General features: G+C 61.4%; 2 protein-coding genes across 3 annotated transcripts; both read right to left on the reverse strand.

The window, feature by feature from the left end:
- Positions 1 to 1,339: 1,339 nt before the first annotated feature.
- CERCAM (cerebral endothelial cell adhesion molecule) lies at positions 1,340 to 9,188 on the reverse strand. 2 transcript variants are annotated; one of them, XM_062207449.1, is made up of 13 exons: positions 8,986 to 9,188; positions 7,807 to 7,917; positions 7,595 to 7,712; positions 6,977 to 7,111; positions 6,641 to 6,845; positions 5,700 to 5,819; positions 5,321 to 5,397; positions 5,126 to 5,232; positions 3,651 to 3,783; positions 2,865 to 2,992; positions 2,511 to 2,714; positions 1,978 to 2,236; positions 1,340 to 1,885 (listed from the first exon to the last, which is right to left on the reverse strand). In XM_062207449.1, the coding sequence occupies exons 1-12, from the start codon at positions 9,186 to 9,188 to the stop codon at positions 1,978 to 1,980; spliced, it is 1,800 nt and encodes a 599-aa protein (XP_062063433.1). In that variant the 3' UTR covers positions 1,340 to 1,885. The 2 variants fall into 2 exon arrangements, with proteins under 2 accessions (XP_062063433.1, XP_062063435.1); XM_062207451.1 differs by having other exon boundaries at positions 1,341 to 1,885; positions 6,641 to 6,869; positions 8,986 to 9,079.
- A 449-nt stretch (positions 9,189 to 9,637) lies between these two features.
- Positions 9,638 to 16,762, reverse strand: LOC133771992 (uncharacterized). Its single transcript, XM_062208483.1, has 5 exons — positions 15,806 to 16,762; positions 13,811 to 14,018; positions 10,101 to 10,466; positions 9,823 to 9,912; positions 9,638 to 9,730 (listed from the first exon to the last, which is right to left on the reverse strand). The coding sequence occupies exons 1-5, from the start codon at positions 16,165 to 16,167 to the stop codon at positions 9,638 to 9,640; spliced, it is 1,119 nt and encodes a 372-aa protein (XP_062064467.1). The 5' UTR covers positions 16,168 to 16,762.
- Between the last annotated feature and the right edge of the window lie 6,890 nt (positions 16,763 to 23,652).

Below are 23,652 nucleotides of genomic sequence, written 5' to 3' on the forward strand. Positions count from 1 at the left end.
GGTGCCAGTTTGAGTCCCGGCTGCTCCACTTCCCATCCAGCTCTCTGCTGTGGCCTGGGAAGGTAGTGGAAGATGGCCCAAGTGCTTGGGCCCCTGCACCCATGTTGGAGACCTGGAGGAAGCTCCTGGCTCCTGGCTTCAGATCGGCCCAACTCTAGCTGTTGCAGTCATTTGGGGAGTGAACCGGCAGATGGAAGACCTCTCTCTCTGTAACTCTATCTCTCAAATAAATAAATGAAATCTTTTAAAAAGAAGACTTAAAAAAAAAAAAAAAAGCAATGGAGACAGGACTCCTTGGCATCTAAACCCACTGCACCACCCCTCCCGCCCAGTAAATGTTAATGCAATGGCTGAAGGGAACCCTGAGACCTTGAACCCACTGCACCACACCTCCCGCCCAGTAAATGTTAATGCAATGGCTGAAGGAAACCCTGAGACCTTGAACCCACTGCACCACACCTCCCGCCCAGTAAATGTTAATGCAATGGCTGAAGGAAACCCTGAGACCTTGAACCCACTGCACCACACCTCCCGCCCAGTAAATGTTAATGCAATGGCTGAAGGAGACCCTGAGACCTTGCAGGTAGACGCCACTTGCTCAAGGTCATAGCTATCCACAATTAATGGCTTTCACCCTTGGAAGCCCGCAAAGCCCCACGCCCACAGCCCTAGCCCAGAGTCCCTCTCATCCGTGGCTGGGCCAGGCCTGGCCCTCACCCCCAGTAGAGCCAGGGCATGCGTATCACATGCTGCCAGCACTGGGTGCTCCCACAGCCAGGCTGAGGGGCTGCCGCGGGAGACGGGCGGGAAAGGGGCTCCCCTGAAGCGGCAACCTGGAGGCACCAGCAGCGCAGTCCGTCCAAGGCCAGGAGCCACCTCCCCCCCACTCCACCGGCCACCTGAGTGCGGGTGCAGGACAGTTGCTGGCCTTATGGTGGCGGGGGAGGGAGGCAAAGCCCGAGCCCCCAAGCACAGGTGGCTCAGGGCCAGATCCCCAAGCTCCAAGCTTCCTTTCCCATGGTTAGTCCCAAACCAGCCACCTTGCACCCTCTGGTGGCCCCACTGGTTAGAACCAGACAGGAGCCCTGGGTCTCCCTGCAACCCCTCCTGCACCAGGGGCCACTCTTGGAGGCCGGTGTTCAGTAAGATCCAAAGGCCAGGGACCATGGGCAGCCCCGGCTCTGGCCTGAGTCCCCACCCCGACCAGCAAAGTGAGCTGGTAACCTCAGTGATGACATCAGCCCCACCCCAACGACCAAACAGTAGATGAAGGCCAGCGCCGGGGCGGCACCTGCCCCGTCACCCAGCACGGAGGTCACGCCAGGGTGGCCCGGCTCCCCCTCCACTCCGTCTCCCTGCCTCCGCACGCGCTCCCTCCCAGGCCAGCTCAGAAGCAACGAGGCTCCACCATGACTCAAAAGTATAAAGTCAAATACAGTGGGCTTTTACTGCAGGCCTACTGTGTGCTGGGCACCAGATCCGCAAGGGTCCACCTGCCACTTCCCCGGGAAGCAGCTGCTGGCAAGACCTGAACGTTAAGTTGGTAAGGAGCCGAGGTGGAGGTAGAAGGGGCAGAGGGGCCCCGGAGGCTCCTGGGTTCCACCCGGCTTGAAAACTGAAGGCTGGGGAGCCACCTCCCTCCTCCACCCCCAGCCCCGGAATCAGCCAGACAGGGTCAGGGAACCCCAAGTCCCGCCCTTGTGCTGTGTGACCTTTGAGGAATGAGATCTGTCTCTGAGTGGTTTCTCCTGATGTGAGAGGGGTCAGGAGGGCAGAGTGGCCTTGCCCAAGGTAGCAGCTTGGTCCATGGCTCCTGGGGGCAGCTCCTGCTTCTGGCCCACTACGCAGCTGTAGCCACGTCCTGTGTGCTCCACTGGAGCGGCACCTGGTGGGCCAGGAGAGAGAGAGAGAGAGAGAACCAGAGTGGGGCAGAGCCAGAGAGAGGCAGAGAGAGGCAGAGTGAGGCCCGGGCCTCACCTAGAGCTCGTCCCGGGGGTGGGGACGGGGATGGAGGGCGTGCCCACTACTGCCGGCCAGGTCTGGACGAGGGCCACGCAGGGTCTTCTGGGAGCCGCTCCAGCTGATGAGGCGCCCGCTGTCATCATCCCAGGGGGAGGACGTCTCCGTGTCACTGAGCCACTCTGCGTCCCCCGCGTAGTGGGTGGGGGCGGCCAGCAGGGGTCGGGCCGAGAAGGCCTGCAGGTCCCGCGGCCAGAAGTGCGCCTTGTACTGCTCGCTGCGGGGAGGGGCCACAGCTCAGCCCTCCCCCCAGACCGCGTGCCAGCCCCGGCCGCGTCCCCACGGCAGCCCCGAGGTGCAGGGTTTCTATCCCTCCCACTTTCCAAGAGGACACAGTTTCAGGAGGGGGCCCGCACGCAGTGCTCACACGGAGCTGGTCTGGCTCCAGGGCTACTCCCAGGTGACGAACACGGGCCTCGGCCTCACCAGCCACAGTCTCCCCGGGGGTCTCCTGTGTGGGCCGCCCCCGCCCACCCCCGTGGGACGCTCACTTGGGGTGCCGGTCAAACATGATGGGCAGGAACTCGTCCACAGGTAGCATGCGGCGTAGGGGCTGCGAGGCCAGCAGCTTGTGGGCCCCCGCCAGGCTCAGGGCGTACGCCAGTGTCCAGTACGAGTACCCAGCCACCACCAGGCCGGGCAGCCCCTCCACGGCCACCTCCTCCTCAGGGTTCACCTGCTTCCGGCCGAGGTAGCTGCAAGCAACAGCGAGGGCCCCAGGAGTCACCGTGGGTCCTGGGGTGTCAGCCTCTCCCACGGCCAGGCTCTGGGCAGGATTCCAAGCAGGAAGAAGCAAGGCCGAGGCCCACCCCGTCCCTTGCCCCTGGGGGGTGCGGGCTGCCTACATCAGGTCCCAGGGGAGTTCCTCTGCCGCCACCTGCTCCATCAGCCGCTCCAGCCTCCCCTTGAAGTTGCTCTCAAAGCGCACGTCGTCCTCAAACACCACGACCCGGGCCAGGCCCCTGGCAGCCACCTGTGGGACACGTGGGTGGCAGGTGGTCTTCCCACCTGGCTGAAGCCCACAGGCTCCACCCGGCTGCTCGGTCTGGCCACTCCCACAGCGGCGCCAGAGCCTGCTGAGGGCTCCCACTGCCTGGGGGCCAAAGTCCCAAGCTGCTCTGGCCTGCACGGCCCTCCAGGCCCCAGTCTGGCTCTCCCAACAGGACCCCGAAGGTAATCAGGACCCTTGCTACCCTCATAGCGCACAGCTGCATCTCGGAAGGCCAGGGCTTCGGCTCGCCACCAGGGGCCCTCGGGAGAAGCGTGAAGGTCTCTACCATGGGAAGGACAGGGACGTTTGGGAGGGGAACATGGCCGCACTGGCTTCCTCCTCCAGGAAGGCGAACCCCTCCCTCCCCACGCCCACCCACATGAGGCCTCAAAGTCAGAACAGGGCTCCTCTCCCGAGCCTTGCAATAGCCCCACCTCTCTCTTCCGAGCCCCTCTGGGCCCTAAGACCCGGGGGGATCCCCATGGCAGGAAGGAGATGGATGCGAATGTCTCCCAGCACATAGCAGGTGCTCAGTAGAGACTGCGGCGCCAGGGGCGGAAGCGAGCAGCCGCTGGCCGCACCCTGTGGGTGCAGCTCACCCAGTGCCGGGGCGCCATGCTCTCCCCATGGGGTGTCTCACCTCCTCCCAGATGGCGTAGTGGCTGAGGAAGCAGCCCACCTCGCCCTTGGTCAGCGTGCGGCCCGAGTAGGGGTCCTGGTAGCCAGGGAGCAGGTCCACACCCAGGCTCCTGAGGACACTGCTGTTGAGCGTCCTGGGGGACAGAGCATGGGGGGGGTGAGTGGCCCTTTGGGGGGGGCTGGCCTGTGATTGTTGAAGCTGGCTTGTTTGTTTTCATTCTTACTGAAGGCAGAGTGATGCAGAAAAGGGGAGGGGGAGAGAGAGAGAGATGGAGGGGGGGAGGGAGAGAGGGAGAGAGGGAGAGAGAGAGAGAGAGAGAGAGAGAGAGAGAGAGACTCTTCCATCCACTGGTTCAGTCTCCAAATGGCTACAATAGCCAAGGCTGAGCCAGGCCAAAGCCAGGGGCCAGGAACTCCATGTAGGTCTCCCACGTGGGTGCAGGGACCCAAACACTTGGCCATCCTCTGCTGCCTTCCCAGGGGCATTAGCAGGAGCCAAATGCGAACTGGAGCAGCCGGGACTCCACCAGGCTCTCTGATGGGAGATGCTGCTATCACAAGCAGTGGCCCCACAGGAGCCGGTCTGAAGGAGACTCGAGGCGTGAGATTCCCGGGGGGGTAGGGGAACCATCACCAGCTCAGGAGGTCTTAGGGGGCGGGGCGGGGCAGCTGCCGAGGGGAGGCACGCCAGGATGAACGTGGAGAACTCGGGGGAGACTTCCTGGGCGGAGGCCTGAGTAACAGGTGGACATCCTTGGGCCAGAAGCAGCGGGGGCTTTGATGCAAACAGCAGCAGGTGTATGGGGCCCTGTGATGCTGGTGGCTGCAGGAGCCTGGCCTCCGACCCCCGGGGATCGGGGCTGGCCTGCACCTTCCCCAACCCATCAGGCACCGAAGTCCAGGATGAGAGGAACACAGTTGACACCTAACCTTCGGGATCCTCACTGCCTCCCTCTTCACCGAGAACGGGCGGGCGCTGCGGTGCAGTGGGCGAGGCCACCACTTAGACGTCCACATCCATATCAGAGTGCCAGTCCCAGGCCTGGCTCCCCCGCTCCAATCCAGCTTCCTGCTATGTGCGCCCTGGGAGGCAGCAGATGCTGCTCAAGTGGCCAGGTCCCTACTGCCCACGTGGGAGACCGGGATGAAGTTCCAGGCTCCTGGCTTCAGCCTGGCCCGGCCCTGGCTGTTGCAGGCATCTGGGGAATGAACCAGTGCGTGGAAGATCTGTCTGTCTCTCTATGCCACCCTGCCTTTCTAGTAGGTTGAGAACAAGACCTGGAACACAGACCCTGGCCCTGAACCACCTCCTCCCTCTGGTGGGCTGAGGGAGGCATCTTGCCCCAAGTCTGTGGGTCCCAGAACTCCCCCAGCCCGGCTTGGATACCTCCTAGAACAGGAAGTTCCTTCAACATGTCTGCTTTCCCCGGTCCCGGGAGCTCAGCGATGGACCACACAGGCCCCAGGAAGCCTCACCGGCCATCCACGGCGTCCAGCACCCGCCCAGAGATCTCCATCTCCCAGAGGGAACTGAGCATGCGCGCCCGGCGCTCCGGCCTGCGAGCCAGGCTGATGACGAACACCTGGAGGAGGCAGCAGGGGGCGCTGTGGGGCAGGGGCAGGAAGAACCCATCCACCTCCAGACCCCAATCCTGAGCAGGAGGAACTTACCTCATCGAACCCCATCTTACTGGGCCTCTTTGGGGGCCGAGACACATGAGCTGAGGCCTGCATGGGGGGCCCATCCACTACAAAGGAAAGCACCCCTGATCCAGAGTGCCCACGGCCCCTGCAAGTAGACATCCTGGAGCCCGAGCCCCCCCACCCCACAGAACCCCCACCGGGAAGGCCCCTTGGAGGTCCCAGAGTCCCCCTGTCCCCACTCTACAGATGGGAAGACTGAGGCTCCATGGGGAGAGAAACTTGTTCAGAGGCAGGGACTGAGCTAGAGGCGAGGCTAGAACTCCAAGTTTAGGTCTGCGGCCCAGGAAAAGGGGCACCAAGGGGAGGCGGGACCCCTCCCAGCAAGACCCGCACAGAACAGACTCACCTAGCGACTCCAGGATCAGGTGGATAAAGTTGACCTTCTCGTCCTCCAGCCCCTGGTGGGATTTTACCGCCACGTTCATGTACCCGTACCGGTGCTCGTTGCACACGTGGGCCGAGACCCCTGCCAAGAGAGGCCCCCGGTGAATGCCGGAGTCGGGGCAGGGCTCTCAGAACCTAGGGCAGGAGGCTTCCCTGGGACTGGGCTTCCCCGCCTGTGGACGGAGGGAGGGAGCTTGACCGCACAGCATCTCCAGCGGCTGTTTGCAGCAGATCTGCCTGGAGCCCCTGCTGGGCACCTGCTGGGCACCGGGCTGCGGTGCTGAGCAGGACAGGACCCTGTGCTGGCCGCCCCGCTGCCCCACCCCAAGTCCTCCCGTCTCTCCCAGCCCCACCGCCCCACCCTGACCCAGCGCTGCACTCCACCCCCTCCTGCCCCTCACCACGCCGCCTTCCACCCGGCACCCAGGGAGGCCTTTTGCTGCCTTCGGTAGGTAGCACCTTAACTACAGTGAGCCCCAGGGACGCTGGCACGGTGTCCTCTGTCCCCCAGATCCTGCAACAGCCAAGGCTGGACCAGGTCAAAGTCAAAGCCAGGAGTCAGACACTCCACTCAGGGGCCCAAGCGCTCAGGTCATCATCCGTTGCCTCCCGCGATGCATTGGCAGGAAGCCGGATTGGAAGCAGAGTAGCTGGGACTTGAAGTGGCACTGGGATATGGGACGCGGGCGTCCTAGGCAGTGGCTTAGCCGGCTACATCGCAACAGCGGCCCTGTGCGCTGTGTTTTTCAGAGCTAACCTGGCAGCAGGTGTGAAGCCAAGCAGCTGGGATGCCCACATTCGTTGCCATGGGGTATTTGGGGAAGATCTTTATCTGTCACTCTGCTTTTCAAGTAAACCAACAAATCAAAGGCCCAGCGGCCTCCAAGGAGGGCTGATCCTCACCAGCAGCCTGACAGGCGTAGGCGAAGACGATGATGTCGTCGAAGGGCCAGGTGTAGTTCGGGTGCGGGGGGTAGAAGGCGAGCTGGGCTGTCCCCTCGGCCCGCAGGGACAGCAGGAACGTGGAGTGGACCATGGGGACGCGGAAGCAGCCCCGGCGCTGCCGGTTCTTGGTGGGGAAGTACTCGGCCGTGCGGCGGTAGTAGCCCTGGGTGGGGGAGGGGCGCTCTGCCTGTCCATGGCCCCCAGAGCCTCAGGCTCTCTGCTCCCCAGGCACCCCCACCCCCAGCTCCAGGGCTCCAGGGCTCCAGGCCTCCGAGGCCCGATCCCCGGCCTCACCTGCGGGGTGATCCCACACCAGAAGTTGGAGTAGTAGGTCTGGGAGTCCAGCATGGGCGCCACCACCGGCAGCCCGCGCTCCACCAGGAGCCGCAGCGTCTGGTTGTTAGTCAGAATGTTGTCTGTGTCTGCAAACTTTGGAGAGTGGAGGTCACAGGCCCCGGCCCTGTCTGGGCTGCAGCCCCCCGGGACTTCACTGGGTGGGCGCCTAGGATCCAGTCACAGGGATCTACCCAACAATCCCAGCAGGTCCGTTTAGGTACCCAGGATCTAGCTGGGAACAATGGATCAGCGTTTAGGTCTGGGACGCTGACCTAAGAACCTTATCTGAGATCTGGTTTAGGGAGTGGATCCAAAACCTGCTCTGAGCTTTAGCTCAGGGATCCAGACCACGTTTACCCTCCGGGTTCTAGTTCAGGAATCTAGGCTCAGTATATCCTGGGATCTGCCTCAGGGATCCAGGCTTAGCACCCAGCCTGAGTTCAAACAGAAGGATCCAAGCTCTACGCTGGGTCTGGGAGCTAAAGGATGCAGTCTGCAGGCCGCTCAGTCCTGCGAGACTTCGCTAGGGAAGGGTACCACCCCTTCAGGGCCCGGCCCCCCGCCAGGCCTCCTCACCAGGATGTAGTCAGCACCCCAGCTCCTGGCAAAGCTCAGGGCTTCTTGCTTCAGCTCCATCAGAAACTGGTGCCTTTCTCTAGTCCAGTGCTTGGGGCCCTCTTCATCCGGGTAGGACCTGTGGGGATACAGAGGGGACGGGCAGCGAGGGGGCCGGAGCCCTGGCTGCAGGCTGCGGCGCCAGTGTCCACACCCCTGCCCCAGATCCCAACCTGGGCTCCCCCTCAGGCCTCCAGACCACGGCTGCGTAGTCCGCGCCCACGGCTGCCAGCCACTCCCGCAGCATCTCCGTGGTGTTGTCCACATTGTGGTCAGTGGCGCACCTGGGGACACAGAGGGAGGATGGTGAGGGGCCCGGCCACACAAGGACTGGGCCCTGAGGCAGCCTCCACTCAGAGGCTGCCAGAGTCCCGTGTCCTGCTGTGTGGTCCCTCTCTGGGCCTGCCTTCCCCTCCTGTCTACGCTGTCCTGCCCGCGTCACAGGAGCCACTCAGAAAGGTGAGCACCCTCTCTGCTCAGAGGAGCGCCCCTGCCACTCTGCCCCGCCACCTGCCTTCCTTGCTGTGTGACCACAGGCCAGCCCCTCTCCCTCTCTGAATCGGCACTGGACAAGAGAGCCGCAGCTTTCCTCCACCCACAGATCCGAGGAGTGCCCTGGAGCGTAACCTCCCTCCGCTGGGAAGGGGCTCCCAATTTGGAGGTGGGGGGCCGAACCAGGGGCCCAGGTTTTAGGCGGTGCTGCCCCTTTAAGTCCGTTTCCTGGGAGCGAGACTAAGTACGTGTCACGTCTAATAGGGGTGGGAACTGACTCCCAGGCTGTGGTCATTGTGGGCGGCCTCCCCAGGCCTCGCCCCACCTCCAGCCCAACTGTGGTGTGTCCTGGGGGGTGGTTTGTCATTGCTCATCTCTCCCCAGCCTCAGGGGGAGGGGGGCTCTCACAGCCTGGGGTAGTGGCCCCTGATTGCACGGGACACCAGCGGGAAGGTCCAGGGGGGCTGAGAGTACTCGCCACCAGGCTGCCCACTGCCTGCCACTCTGGGCCCCGGCTGAGGGCGGAGGCTCCTGTGTGCTCCAGGCCAGCCGACAACCACCAGTCCCCCGGGGACTGGGTCTGGGCTCTGAAGGCTGGGCCCCAGTGACACCCAGGGAGGCCCCAGGGAGCAGAGGGCTAGAAAGAGGGTTGGGGCCCCCATCCACTATGGGCTCCGGATCCAGGCTTAGCACCCAGGGGTCTCCAGGGGGGCTGGGGGCTGTGCAGGCCTGTCGTGGGGGGCAGGGCCCGGCAGGGTGGTGTCTGTGCCGGGAGCAGACGGGGCCAGCCCGGGGCGGCGCCGGCCTCGAGGCTGGGGGCTAAGAAGTCCTAAGGGCGCCCCAGCCCCGGTGTCTCTCACCAGAGGGCCATCCTGGCCCGGGGGTAGTCCAGCCGCTCCAGCGCGCCCAGGTAGTGGGGCAGGGAGTGCTCGGCATTGCGGGCCAGGATGGCAAGAACCACGGTGGGCAGCGGCGGCGGCGGCTCCGGGACGCCCGCGGCCTCCAGCCGCGGCCCCAGCAGGAGCAGCAGCGACAGCAGCGGGACAGCGGGGGCAGCGCGCATGGCGGGCGCTCGGCGACGGCGGCGGCCCCCGGGGCTCCGGGCCCAGCCGAGGGGGAATGGGCGGGGCGGGCAGGCCGGGGCGGGGCCCGGGGCCCACGGCGCGGGCGGGGCCGGCTCTGGCCCGGAGGGGCCCCGGGCGAACCCCCGCCCCCCAAGAGTGGGCTCCCACTCCTCCGCACTGTGCGTGGATTCTCAAATCCCCTCTCCTCCCCCCGGGGCACCGGGGGGCCGCGGTCCGGAGCCGTGCGGCGGATGCGACCCAGGGGCAGCCGGGCCCGGCGGGACCCCGGAGCGGGGAAGGGGGGAAGAGGGGAGGGTCCGGGGTGACGGCATCGGAGCCGGCCTGGCGTCTGAGCACGCTCGCCGCGCCGGATCGCTGAGCGTCCAGTCCCTGGAATCCCGACTCCCCTGAACCTGCATCCCTGGAGCCCGCCCCCGACAACTGGACCTCAGACCCCGCGGGGCGGGACCCACGCCCGGTGCAGCCTTTCCGGGGTTCCCCGGCCGCCGGCCGCCGGCCCGCCCCCGCTCCCGCGCGCCCTCTGGCGGCCGCAGACGGGAACTTCGCAGAAGACCGAAGCCACGCGTGGGCGTGAAAGACGCGGGCGTGGGGCGGAGACCTGCTTCCCCTGACCTGGGCGCGCCGTCCCGCGGCGGTCTGCGCCTGGCATGCCGCGCGCGTCGCCGTCCTCGCTTCGGCCGCCTGCACCGGCACTGATCCGGCCTTTAAGAGAGCAGAGCCCACGATTAGGCCCGGTGTAGAACTAGGGGACCCCTGACCGTGACCCTGCCCCCCCTGGAAAACGGGGGACACAGCCTCCCTGGGGTGCAAGGCAGGAAAAGAGTCTCCAGCCTCTGTTGCAACAGGAACGTTAAAGAGGAGGGGCCTGGAGGGGGGGAGCTGCCACTGACCTGAGCCTTGGGGTCCTGGCTTGGTGCTCCGGGGCTGATACCAACTCCAAGGGTTTGCAAGGAGGCCTTGCTAGAACCAGACACTTGCAGCTTTGCTCCGCGTGGAGGCTGAGAGGCAGGAAGAGGTCCAGCCTGGGGATGAGGCTGGCAGAGGGGCCCCTCATTCACCCCCAACCCCTGCTTTTCCGGGGGCACCTTGGGGGGTCTCTCTGCAGCCTCTTCCCAGGGCAAGGAGGGGGCGAGGCCTGTGCCTGCAGCCCCACCGGGAGAGGGGGGAAGGAAGGGACTTGCCTGGTGAGGGGACGGTACCGGCAGCGTCGAAGTCTCCACCAGGCTCGGGTCAGAACTTCCAGGCGGCCGGTGATCCTGCAGTGACAGGGGCCCAGGGACCGGGGTAGCATCTTGGAGAGCTGTGAGTGCCCTCCTGCACCGTGGTCGATGCACTGCGCTGATCCGAAGCCAGGAGCCAGGTGCTTCTCCTGGTCTCCCATGGGGTGCAGGGCCCAAGCACTTGGGCCATCCTCCACTGCACTCCTGGGCCACAGCAGAGAGCTGGCCTGGAAGAGGAGCAACTGGGACAGAATCCGGCGCCCCAACCGGGACTAGAACCTGGTATGCCGGCGCCGCAAGGCGGAGGATTAGCCTAGTGAGCTGTGGCACTGGCCAATCTTTTTATTTTTAAAGTTTTATTTATCTGAGAGAGAGAGAGAGAGAGGATTTTCCATCCACTGGTTCATTCCCCAGATGGCCACAATGGACAGGGCTAGGCCAGGTCAAAGCCAGGAGCCAGGAGTTGCTTCTAAATCTCCCAATTGGGTGGCAAGAGCCCAGACACTTGGGGCCATTTCTCGCTGCTCTTCCCGGGCCATAGCAGAGAGCTGGATTGGAAGTGGAGCAGCCGGGACTCTGGGATGCTGGTGTTGCAGGTGGCTGCTTAACCCATGATGCCACAGTGCCAGCCCCAATAACTCAGTCTTTTTTAAAAATTTATTGTTTCCAGATCATTCCGTGCGCCTGGACCTTCTCGGTCCCTCCGCCTGCACTGGTCTTCCCCTTCCTGCTCAGCTGCCGTCCCGCAGGCCCTGCTGCCTCAGTTTCCCTTCCTGCCTCTGGAAGGTCCCCCTTGATGTCAGCCCGGGGAGACACCTTTACACAGTGTCCTACACGACACCATTCACCCAGCAAAATTTAACTTTTATTTTATTTAAAGATGTATTTATCTATTTGAAAGACAGACAGAGATAGAACCTCCATCTGCCAGTTCACGCCCGGAATGGCTGCAATGGCTGGGGTTGTCTCAGGTGGAAGCCAGGAGCCAGGAACTCTATCTGGGTCTCCCACGTGGGTGCAGGGGCCCAAGCACTTGGGCCGTCCTCCACTGCTTTCCCAGGCCACAGCAGGGAGCTGGATGGGAAGCAGAAAAGCTATGACTAAAATCACTGGGCACCTACGGGGGTGCTGGCACTGCAGGAGCCAGCTTAGCTCACTGAGCCACAAAGTCAGCTTCAAATTGATTTTATGTTTTAAAATTTAGGTAGGGCCGGCGCCGCGGCTCAACAGGCTAATCCTCCGCCTAGCGGCGCCGGCACCCCGGGCTCTAGTCCCGGTCGGGGTGCCGGATTCTGTCCTGGTTGCTCCTCTTCCAGGCCAGCTCTCTGCTATGGCCCAGGAGTGCAGTGGAGGATGGCCCAGGTGCTTGGGCCCTGCACCCGCATGGGAGACCAGGAGAGGCACCTGGCTGCTGCCTTTGGATCAGCGCGGTACGCCGGCCGCAGCGCACCGGCCGCGGCGGCCATTGGAGGGTGAACCAATGGCAAAGGAAGACCTTTCTCTCTGTCTCTGTCTCTCACTGTCCACTCTGCCTGTCCCCCCAAAAAAACAAATTTAGGTAGACAAGGACAGTGTTGTGATGTAGTAGGTTAAGCATCCGCCTGTGGTGTCGGCATCCCATATGGGCGCCAGTTCAAGTCCGAGCTCTCTGTTGATGGTCTGGGAAAGCAGTAGAAGATGGCTCAAGTCCTTGGGCCCCTGGACCTGCATGGGAGATCTGGAAGAAACTCCTGGCTCCTGGCTTTAGATTGGCTCTGCTCTGGCCTTTGCGGCCATCTGAGGAGTGAACCAGCGGATGGAAGATCTCACTTTCTCTCTCTCTCTTTGTGTAACTCTTTCAAAAATAAATAAATCTTAAAAAAAAAAAAAAGATGTTGGGGAGCAGTACTGTGGCACAGCAGGTTAAGCCTCCACCCACATTGCAGGCATCCCATAGGGGTGCTGCTTAGAGACTCAGCTGTTCCACTTCTGATCCAGCTCCCTAATGTGCCTGGGAAAGCAGCAGAAGATGGCCCAAATGCTTGGGCCTCTGCACCCATGTGGGAGACCTAGAAGAACCTCCAGGTTCCTGGCTTTGGCCTAGCCCAGCCCTGGCCATTGTGTCCATTTGGGGAGTGAGACAGCAGATGGAATATCTCTCTTTCTCCCTCTCTCTCTCTCCCTCTCCCCTCCCCCCACCTCTCTCCTCTCACTATAACTCTACTTTTCAAGTAAATTAAGAATCAATCAATCTTAAAAAAAAAAAAAAGTCAGTGGTGGGGGTGGGGTGGATGGACATCTGGTTCAGCTGTTAAGACCCAGCTCTAGGCCGGCGCCGTGGCTTAACAGGCTAATCCTCTGCCTTGCGGCGCCGGCACACCGGGTTCTAGTCCTGGTTGGGGCGCCGGATTCTATCCCGGTTGCCCCTCTTCCAGGCCAGCTCTCTGCTATGGCCCGGGAAGGCAGAGGAGGATGGCCCAAGTGCTTGGGCCCTGCACCCGCATGGGAGACCAGGAGAAGCACCTGGCTCCTGGCTTCGGATCAGCGAGATGCGCCGGCCGCAGTGGCCATTGGGGGGTGAACCAACGGCAAAAAGGAAGACCTTTCTCTCTGTCTCTCTCACTATCCACTCTGCCTGTCCAAAAAAAAAGACCCAGCTCTCCCACATCCTGTATCGGAATCCCTGGGTTCGAGTCCTGGCTCCACTCCCGACTTCAGCTTCCTGGAAGGCAGGAGGCGATGGCTCCTGGCTTCAGCACAACCCAAGCTGACTGTTGTGAGCATTTGAGGAGTGAACCAGCAGAGGGAGCGTGTTGGTTTCTCTCTCTCTCTCTCTCTCTGCCTTCCAGATAAGTAAAATAAATTTTAGAAATTCAATAAGGATTGCTCTGGCTGCAGCTCAGAGGCAGAGCTGGGGCCAAGTAGGGGCACCTAAGTCCCAGGAGCAAAGGAGCTGGGGGCAGAGCTGAGATGTGTCACGGGGGGGCGGGGCCGCCAGGCCTGTGGGCTTGGATGTGGGAGACAGCGCCAGCCCCCGGGAGGACGTTTCCACCGGTAGCTGAGCGGGGAAGACTTGAGAAGAAGCAGGTAAGAGGTGAAACCGGGTGCCGTTCTGGCGTTTCCGCAGAGCTGTCAGCCACCAGGTCACGGCTCTGCCTGTCGCTCCCTGAGCTCCGTCCAAGGCAGGGGTGCCCCCTCCAGCTGCCGCCTCGGCTTCTATTTTGGCCCCTGCTCATCGCTGTATCCCGGCCCTAGCTTGGGGCCGGTGGGCGTGGGATACAGTAGGGTCATCGAGGAAAGGAGGGGCTCCTCCAACACCTGTCCTCCCACCCACCCTCCTTTTCTGCCCCCAAGTGGAACCAGAAGACGCACTCTGCAAAGGTAACACTGGCCCCACTTACAGTTATTCTAAAGCGGTGGGTCTCAAAGCGTGACCAGCAGCCATCAGCGTCCTCCGGAACTCGCCAGAAATGCAAGTTCTTAGGCCGCGGAGGCCAAGCAGTCTGTTTTAAGAAAAGCCCTCCGGGTAACTCGGATGCAGGATGAGGTTTGACACTGCTGTCCGATGGGACCTGCGGGCTCTCTCCCCGGGTCATGCAGGGCACCTGCCTGGGGAAGATGATTGTTGGGGGTGAGGGGCGTTTGGTCTGTCATGAAGGAGCTGCCTCAGACCCCCACGCCCCCATGTCCCATGTTGGAGTGCCTGGGTTCGATACCCAGCTCCAGCTCCCGTGGGCAGCTTCCTGGCGACACAGAGCCTGGGGGGCAGCACCGTGTCCCTGCCGCCCGCGTGGAGGTCCTGCACTGAGCTGCTGGTCCCGCTCCTGACTCAGAGCAGCAGGGATGGTGCAGGAGGTTGGGTTCCTGCCCCCACTCCGGGAGACCTGGGTTAAATTCTTGGCTCAGCGCTGCTGTGGCCTAGCGGGTAAAGCCACTGCCTACAGTGCCAGCATCCTATATGGGTGCTGGTTCGAGTCCCAGCTGCTCTACTTCCGATCCAGCTCTCTGCTATGGCCTGAGAAAGCAGTAGAAGATGGCCTGGTCCTTCAGTGCCTGCACCCACGTGGGAGACCTAGAAGATGCTCCTGGCTCCTGGCTTAGGAACGGCTCTGGTCATTGCGGGCATTTGGGGAGTGAATCAGTGGATGGAAGACCTCTCTCTCTCTCTCTCTCTCTCTCTGTGTGTCTTTCTGCCTCTGCCTCTCTGTAACTCTGCCTTTCAAGTAAATAAAGAGAGTGAGAAAGAAAGAAGGAAGGAAGGATGTAAAGAAAAGAAAAGAAAAGAAAAGAAAAGAAAAGATTCTTGGCTTTGGGGGTTGGCACTGTGGCTCACTTGGTTAATCCTCCACCTGCGGTGCCCGCATCCCATATGGGCACCGGTTCTAGTCCCGGTTGCTCCTCTTCCTGTCCAGCTCTCTGCTGTAGCCTGGGAGGGCAGTGGAGGATGGCCCAAGTGCTTGGGCCCTTGCACTCGCATGGGAGACCCGGAAGAAGCTCCTAGCTCCTGGCTTCGGATCAGCGCAGCGCCAGCCGTAGTGGCCACTTGGGGGGTGAACCAATGGAAGGAAGACCTTTCCGTCTCTCTCACTGTCTAACTCTATCTGTCAAAAAAAAAAAAAAAAAAAAATTCTTGGCTTAGACATTTGGGGAATGAACCAGCAACGAAAGCGGGCTCTCTAACTTAAAAATGCTTTAAATAACAATAATACATGTTTGTTAAATGACCGTTGGAACCCATCTGGCTGAGCAGGACCCAGAGTGGAGGGAACCAACCGTCGGCTGGACCCACCGTATCTCCTGTTCAACATCTTCACTCCCCCCAGCCACCACTGTAGTTCTGGCCAGAGCCAGCAGGTGGCGCAAGCACCTCAGGCTTCCCTCTGATATTCTGCATTAGAGACCCAGCAAGAACCGTCCCTCCCCAGAGCCTTCTTCCCCGGAGGAGCCTGGCTCCAAGCCCTGCCACCCACTGGCAAAGGCTTTGCAGCATGGCCTTTATTAGAGACAGAGGCACTGGGGAATCCTCTCTGCTTCGGATCCCAAAGGGGTGCTTCTAGGGCCAATCCGCTAGTCTGGGAGGATAGGGGGGTGGGCTACGAGGTCCCCTTTGGTCCGAGACATATAGGGGCCAGGCCTCTGGGACTTGGGGGACAGCCACTTGGGTAGGCAGCTCTGGCCCACTGGACTCCAACCATATCCCCCCATGAGCCCCCTGCCTACCCTGCCGAGCCTCATTTGTGGTCTCAGGTGCTACTTCCCAGCCAAGGGTACGAGTGGCCTGGAGGTGCCCCTGGACCCAGACAGAAGCCCCAACCTGGGGGTCCTCGTGGCCTGGCAGCCAAGCAGGCTAGGAGTGGGGACCCGAAGCGGGGAGGATGCTTGAACAGAGCGCTTACCAGCTGCCAGCTTCACGTCTCCCGAGTTGGGGGTTCTCTGAGCCCCAGTCCAGCTTGTGGCCAAGGGAGCCCGGGATCCTGGCCAGAGGATGGGCCCGCGCCCCTGCTCCTGGTTCGGGGTGCAGCTCTGCGGATGGGCATCGGGAGCCCAGCCTGGGCACCCTCCCCACCTCCCATTTCAAGCCTGGTTCCAGAAGCGGCCAGGGCTGAGTAGAGGCTCCCACAGGCTTCCCTGCTGCTCCTCTTTCCCATCGGAGGGGCCCCTGAGACCCTAAGCCGCAGCTGGAAGCACCCCTGCCCAATCCGCTTAGGCTCAGCATACCCTGGCCTCTGCTCCAGGAACCCGCCCACGCGCCCCTCATCTCCGGGGGCCCACCCAACAGCCACACACACTCCCGAGGACCACCCTCTCCCTCCTGGCCATGCCCGCTGGCTTCTCCCAGCACCCCAGATGTGGCGCTGTCCTCCTCTGAGGCACTGTCCGTCCTCAGGAGGCTGGGCCCGAGCCAGCTGTTTTCCCGGGCGGCCAGCTGTTTTGCCCATCAGGAAGCAGCCCTGGCTCCTCTGCTAAAATAGTTGCTGTTGTGGCTGCAGCGTGGCAGCCCTGCTGGGCCAGGGCCTGGAGCTGTTAACTCCTCTGGGTCCAGGCAGCCCAGCCAGGACCTCCCAGCCACGATCCCTCTGCTTTCCCTGGGCCACAGGAGCAGCCGGTCTCAGGACCCAAGGAGACCAGACACTGCTCGCTCCAGCCCCTTACAGGGGGCCTCCCGGGGGTCACGTCCTCAGGTGAGGGGGAGGTTCCCAGGGACAAATGTCACCTCCATTCCGAGCCACCACGACCGTGAGGACCATTAACTGCTGAGCGCCAGGCATCGTGTGAGAGCCTTAAACGATGGCCGAGCGTCACGCTCACAACCACCCCAAAGCAGGGACATTTGTCTTTTGCTGGGGAGGACAGTGGGATGCCGAGGTGTGGAGAGCCCACGTCACTTGCCCAAACTCAGAGACCTGGAGTTTGAAACCAGGCCCACCTCTCTCCTGGGCCAGCCCTGGGGGTACTGGAAGCACCTTTGATGTTGCTTGCTGGTCAGGTTCCCCTGGGCGCCTGGTCCCAGTGTTCCTGCCCCAGCCTGGGCCTCCACAGCTCCATCTGTGAAGTGGGAGAACCGGTGGATGGAGTTAACTGAGCCTGACTCCACCAGCCAGAGCACCTCCCAGGTATTTATTAGGTGACTCCTCCCGCCGTCTGCGGTCTGCCTGGGCTGCAGCCCCAGCTTTGCTCTTGGCTGCCTGGCTTCGGCCAACCGACTTGACCTCTCGGAGTATCCATCACCAAAGTTGGCGACAAGAACGCCGCCTGCCGGATCCTCGGTTCTGTGGTAGAGAGGATGGGACGAGGCAGGTGAAGTGGTTGGCCCAGGACCCGACACACGGGAAATGCAGGGGAAAGGACCACTTCCCGGTGGGACTATCCGGGACCTTCTGCAAGGATCGGAGCGGCCCGTCCATGCTCAGCACAGAGTTGGTGCACTGGGTGGCTCTGGCAATCCCTGTGAGGGACTGAACGCTGGCCCAGGAGTCCCCACCCAGGGAAAGCCAGCTGGGAGAGGGTCCCAATGTCCCCAAGGTCACACAGTTACGGGACAGAGTTGGGACTCAACCGCGGGTGTCTGACTCCTGCACCCCTGGCCTTCTCTCCTGGGGCTGGAACCTGGTCTGGGCAGGGGGCAGGGAACAGGACGACGACCCAGAGCTAAGACAGCCCAGAAGGTGACTTGGCTGCGGCTGGGTGGGATCTCGGGGTCTGGGAACGACCCCTCGGGATGCAGTGACCCGTGCTCTTCTCCTTTGTCGCCTCCCCCTGCCCACCATGGGTCAGTTCCCTGGTCCCAGCCTAGACATCTGGAACTGAGGCAGACAAAGGGCTGCGGGGAGGGACAATAACCTTCTGTCCATTTTCAGATGCCGGCCGGGCCTGGCCAGGGCTGGGGGCCGGAGCCCCGGCGAGGCGGTGCCAGGCCCCCCGCGGGCAGCGCACAATGTTGGCAGTGATGGAGAGGAGGCATTTCAAAGCGTTTTGTTCCCGTTGACCCCCTCCCCACCGCCACAGCTCGCCCCAGCTCGGGGTGAGGCCCCAGCCCCACCCCCAGCCACCCAGGCCCCAGCTCTGGGCGGCTTGGGGACCGGCCACATTCTTGACCTCAGGGGAAAAGTTTAGACTCTGTGAGCCCTGAGCAACAATCACTGTGTCACAGAACTGATTTAGGAGCAGCGCTTACCATCACAAAGCCGCAGACAAAGGGCGAGGCTGAGAGCTCCTGCTCCTACACCCCTCCAACTGTGCTCTTCTCTCCTGGGTTCCACCTGGGCACGCTGGGTGCCCCGGGAGGACAGGAGGTGTGCAGGGGGCAGAAAGAGACTGGGGACCCCACCGGGAGTCGGGGGAATGCCCTCTGGCCAATTTGCCAGGTGACCCTGGGCAGGCCCTTTGCCACTCTGAGCACCAGTCTGTAAGAAGGCCAAAGTGCAGGGCCCAGAGCTGGGAGTGCGGTGGGGCAGGCGAGTGGAAGCCTTTACACCTCATTCTGGGCAACTCCTGGGTGCCGGGCACCGGCTTGCTCAGCCTTAACCCCTTTTATCACTCCAACCTCATCACCATCCGTGCCACAAAGCAGGCTTAGAAGGAACCCAGCCGTACGGTTAACAGGCTCAGAATGAACCCCGCCTACGGTTGGTTAATAGGCTCAGAGAAGCTGAGTCACCTGCCCACGGCCACACAGCTTGTAGGTTGTGAAGCCAAGACCCTGTGTCCCTCCTGGTGCTATCCGGGGGGAAAGAGAGAGGGGCCAAGAGGCAGCTGGACCCTGGTGAGTTCGCAGCCAGAAGGCTATGAATAAATAAATGTCTGATTACTCCCAGGAGGAATTCCACTCTTGGAGCAGGTGCCTTTAAAAACCAGATTGATTCTTGTCTGTGAGCTGGGGTTGGCCTGGGGAGACACCCAGATGCAGGGGATTGGACACAATGACCTCCAGTGGCGGCCTCCACAAAATCAGAGGCAATATTTAAGAGCCTGGGCTCCGGAGCCAGGCTGCGGGCTTGGGTCCCAGCTCTGGCTTTTCCTGCTGTGACTGTCCACGGATAGGTCACTTCAGCGCTCTGGGCCTCAGTTTTCTGGTGGATCTGTAAAATGGGCAGCATCCTCTAAGAGCGCGGTGGCCATTCAGTGAGGTCCACAGAAGGCCTCAGAGCCCTGCCCGACTCAGCGAGGACTGCCAGGGTCTGGTCAGCAAGGTCCTCCCAGGCGGGTCCCGTGGCGACAGGACACCTTAGAGCGGGCGCTGCTCGGCTGCTGTGATGTCCCTCTGGTTTTGTCCTCCAGGAAGTGGCTGGCCTTTGATTACAGCGTGAAGGACTTGGGACAGACCCCAAGTGCAAAGGCATCCCTGCTCTCTGGGCTCCAGGGCTGGCCAGTGCAGATGGTGGCTGCTTTGAGGCCTGGGCACGGCCGCTCCTGCCTCCAGACCCCGTGCTGGGCAGGGAGCCTGGAGGAGAGGACAGGGAAGGGAAGGTGGCCCAAGCCACTTGTCCTAAGCCCACTGCCCTCCTGCTCCCTGCCCTGCCTCTTAAAGCCAGAGGGGCCAAATTGTGTACAAAGGGGCTTCAGAAAGTTCAAGACTGGGATTAAAAGGTAAGCTTAATTTGGCACAAGAAAGTTTAAAAATCCATGCATTTTTTTCATAACACATTTTCCATAATCTATTTTTTTTTAGATTTATTTTTGTTTATTTGAAAGGGAGAGAGAGAGAGAAAGAAAGAGCGAGTGAGAAAGAGACAGAGACAAGGAGGGAGGGACATAGAGAGACCTTCCATCCTCTGCTTCACTCCCCAAATGGCCACAACAGCCAGGGCTGGGCCAGGCCAAAGCCAGGAGCCTGCAACTCCATCAGGGTCTCCCATATGGGTGGCAGGGGCCCAAACACTTGGGCCATCCTCTGTCACTTTCCCAGGTACATTAGCAGGAAGCTGGATTGGAAGTGGAGCAGCCGAGACTCAACCTGGCGATCAGCTTAACCTGCCATGCCACAACACCAGCCCCATTCATGAACTTTTTAATAAAAAGTTATTTATTTGAGAGGCAGAGTGACAGTGAGAGAAGAGACAGAGAGATCTTCCATTTGCTGATTCAACTCCCCAAATGTTCGAAACAGCCAGTAGGGGGCTAGGCCGAAGCCTGGGGCCCAGAGCTCCTGGGTGTCCCACAGGGTGGCAGGTGCCCAAGTTCTTGGCCATCACCTACTGCCCCCAGGTCCATCAGCAAGGAATTGAATCTGCAGTGGAGGCGGGACTTCATGCCAAATTCTCGGGGGGAAATGGGCTTTGTCTGCCACAACATCCACCCCACCACCCCACCTGCGGAGTTTTTGAAGACTCCTTGAATGCACAGATCTCAAATTTTTTTGCACCAAAATAAACTTGTCTTGATTGCACTTTCCACAACATCACTGAAGAACCCTCGGATGTGGCTGGGGAAGGAGCAATGCGAAGGGCAGCACCCGCAGCACAGACGGTCCCGCCTATGGTGGGATGATGGGGTCTGGCAGGTGTGATGCCAGTGTCACCAATTTGCTGTGGTACCCAGGATGCACTGCTATCCCTCCCTGAGCTCATTTCCGAACCCACAGCATTAAAAGGTGTTGAATCAAAAAGCAGTCTGGCAGCTAGGGGTCCTGCACCCCAGACTCCAGTTCCTGGAGCCTCCCTTCATCCCCACACTTCCCCCCCAGCTGCCGAACCATCCCTGCGGCTCCCCTCAAAGCCACCACTGACACAGGCGCCACAGGCAGAGGGCGAGGCAGGACAAACAGAAAATGCCACAGATCCCTGGGGACTGACTCAGGGGCTTATGGGGGCCCCAACACAGATGGCCGCCCCCCCCAATACCCGGCTGAGGGGCCAGAGGAGCACTCACCCGGGCAGAGCATCCTGGGGTCCCCCTCAGCCCGGGAGGTGGATGGCACTGCTGGGGCGTCTCTGGCCCAAGGTGACTCCCGCCTGGATCCCGCTGCTGTCGGGTTGGTCGGGCAGGCAGGCTCCCCGGCAAAGACTTTCCTGGCATCAGCTGGGGAGGAAGGGCACTGGCTGGGGGATGGGCGAGGAGCGGGGAAGGCTTTGAGCAAAGGTGTCTCCAGGAGGGCCTGCCCCTGAGCCCTCACCCCACTCAGCTCCCGGATTTGGGGGGGGGGGTGTCAGCTACAAAGCCAGACACCCTCAGGATCCAGGATCCCAGGATGGGGAGCCGGCTGGTGGGGGCAGTGCGAGGGCAGGCCCCTGCCCCACCCCCAGCCCCACTCCCCTGGCCAGCAGGGCCCACTCTGAGGTGTTTGCTTTTCCTGTCTGCACACTGACTCCATTCAGAACCACGGCTCCCCACCCCAGGCCAGAGGCCAGCCAGCCAGGCAAGGGCTCCTGGGAGCGGGGAGCGAGGTCACTGCTCCCGCCCCCACCCCTCTATCCACACTGTGGGAACAGGACAGCCACAGGAGCATCCCAGGAGGGGAGGGGAGAGGAGAGAAAGGTGGGGAACCAAGTGGAGGGCAAGGCAGAGCAGAGGTGGGAGGTGGAGGGGGGAAGGGGAGGCCGGAGCCTTGGAGGGAGCACAGACCCGGCTTGGGAGGCAGGAGGTCCTGGGCCCTGCAGGGCGGACAGAGCCTGCGGTGGACTCCGAGGCAGGGAGTGCCCACACCCACCTGACAACTGGCCTCCTCTGCGTCCCTGGGACAGGGCCAGTCGGGGTTGTGACCTGGTCTGGGGCCCGGGAAGGAGGAGGGTGAAAAGTTGCCCCAAGTCAGAAGGCCACGGAGAGCGTCGCGGGGGTCCTGCTCTTTGCTCTCTCTGACTGTCACCTTGGTACATAAAGGGGGCAAAAGGGTCAGATGTGGCCTTTCAGGCCCGTGGGAAAAACTCTGCCCATTTCCCTAATCCATATTTATTGGTGTGAGACACTGGGCGGGGAGGAAGCCCCTGCCCCCGCCCGCCGCCTGGTCAGGCCAGGTTAGCTCTAAGAACAGGCTCCAGGTCACCCAAATCCTACCCTTTGTCTCCAGACTGGCTCCAGAGTCCTCCCCCTCCCCTCCTCCCCTTCCCTCCCCCCCCAAGTCCCCCTTGGGGTTGCCAAGCAACTGTGGAAGGGTAGCTGAGATATTTTCTTTATTGCAAGCAAAAGCAAGACAGCATCATGGCCCCAGGAGGGGAGCAGTGCGGGGGCTGGGGGGGAGAGCATCCTGGGCTCTGGGGGGGCCACGCCACCCCATCTGCTCTGGCCACTGCAGTGGGGAGACGGGCCCCAGAGCACAAGTGAAGGTGGAAGATGAACGCAGTGGTGGACAATGTGGAAGGCAGAGGTGCCGCCAGCAGGCCCAGCCCATGGCTCCCACCTGTCAGCCACCAGCTGTGCCTTCTGAGCCAGTTCACTCCCCTTCTCTGGGCCCGGGAATAGCAACTTGTATTATCTCATTTAATCTTCACAGCAACCCGAGATGTCTGGGTTTGGGCCATTTCTCTGGCTAGCAGTAGGCTCAGAGATGGAAATCATGTGCCTAGCAGGTGGGATTCCAGCCCCAGACTGCTTTTGTTCCTAAGAGCTTTATTGAGATGTAATTCACATACCTACCAACATGCCCCCTGCAAGTGGACAATTCAATGATTTTTGAAAGGTTTATCTTATTTATTTGAAAGGCAGAGTTATAGAGACTGGTTCCAATGGCCGGGGCTGGGCCAGGCCAAAGCTAGGAGCCAGGAGCTTCTTCCGGGTCTCCCACATGGGTGCAGGGGCCCGAGCACTTGACCCTCCTCCACTGCTTTCTCAGGTGCATTAGGAGGGAGCTGTATCAGAAGCGGAGCAGCTGGGGCAGGAACCAGTGCCCACCTAGGAAGCTGGAGCGGCAGGTGGAGGCTTCACCTACTGTGCTACAAAGCCAAAATCTCAGAGATTCAGGTGTGCTCAGAGTTCTGCAACAATCCTCACAACCAACTTTGCATTTTTATCACCCTAAAAAGAACCCTGCAGGCCGGCACTGTGATGCAGCAAGTTAAACAGCAGCCTGGGATGCCGGCATCCCATGTAAGGGCCATTTGGAGTCCCGGCTGCTCCACTTCTGATCCAGCTCTCTGCCAAAGTGCCTGGGAAAGCAGCAGAAGATGGCCCAAGTGCTTGGGAGACCCGGATGGAGTTGTAGGATCCTGGCTATGGCCTGGCCCAGCCCGAGCGGCTATGGCCATTTGGAGAGTGGACCAGCTGATGGAAGATCTCTTTCTCTCCGTGTCTCTCCCTTTCAAATAAATAAATCAATCGGCCAGCGCCGTGGTTCAACAGGCTAATCCTCCACCTTGCGGTGCCGGCACACCGGGTTCTATCCCGGTTGCCCCTCTTCCAGGCCAGCTCTCTACTGTGGCCCGGGAGTGCAGTGGAGGATGGCCCAAGTGCTTGGGCCCTGCACCCGCATGGGAGACCAGGAGAAGCACCTGGCTCCTGGCTTCGGATCAGCACGATGCGCCGGCCGCAGCGGCCATTGGAGGGTGAACCTTTCCCAGCCCTGCAGAACCGTTCACCGGCTTCGGTGCTCGAGCTTTGCCTCCTCTGGACGTTTCCCATGAGCAGAATCAGATCAGGTGTTTGTACCCAAACTGTGTTGCCTTTTTTTTTTTTTTTTTTTTTTTAAGATTTATTTATTTGAAATGCAGAATTACAGAGAGGGAGAGACAGAGAAAGAGAGGTCTTCCATCTTCTGGTTCATTTCCCAGATGGTCACAACAGCCAGAGCCAGAGCTGGGCTAATTCGAAGCCA

This window comes from Lepus europaeus, chromosome 12, assembly GCF_033115175.1.
Source record: "Lepus europaeus isolate LE1 chromosome 12, mLepTim1.pri, whole genome shotgun sequence".
Classification (NCBI taxonomy): Eukaryota; Metazoa; Chordata; class Mammalia; order Lagomorpha; family Leporidae; genus Lepus; species Lepus europaeus.

Coding starts and splice junctions, on each gene's coding strand:
- CERCAM (XM_062207449.1), bottom strand. CDS start 9,188: ATGCGCGCTGCCCCCGCTGTCCCGCTGCTGTCGCTGCTGCTCCTGCTG. Junction 7,112..7,594: donor GGGGTGCTGACTACATCCTG/GTGAGGAGGCCT, acceptor CACTCTCCAAAG/TTTGCAGACACAGACAACAT. Junction 5,233..5,320: donor GTAAGATGGGGTTCGATGAG/GTAAGTTCCTCC, acceptor TGCCTCCTCCAG/GTGTTCGTCATCAGCCTGGC.
- LOC133771992 (XM_062208483.1), bottom strand. CDS start 16,167: ATGAGGGGCGCGTGGGCGGGTTCCTGGAGCAGAGGCCAGGGTATGCTG. Junction 14,019..15,805: donor AGACGTGAAGCTGGCAGCTG/GTAAGCGCTCTG, acceptor CATCTTCCCCAG/GCAGGTGCCCTGCATGACCC. Junction 9,913..10,100: donor GCCAGGACCCCAAGGCTCAG/GTCAGTGGCAGC, acceptor GCTCTCTTAAAG/GCCGGATCAGTGCCGGTGCA.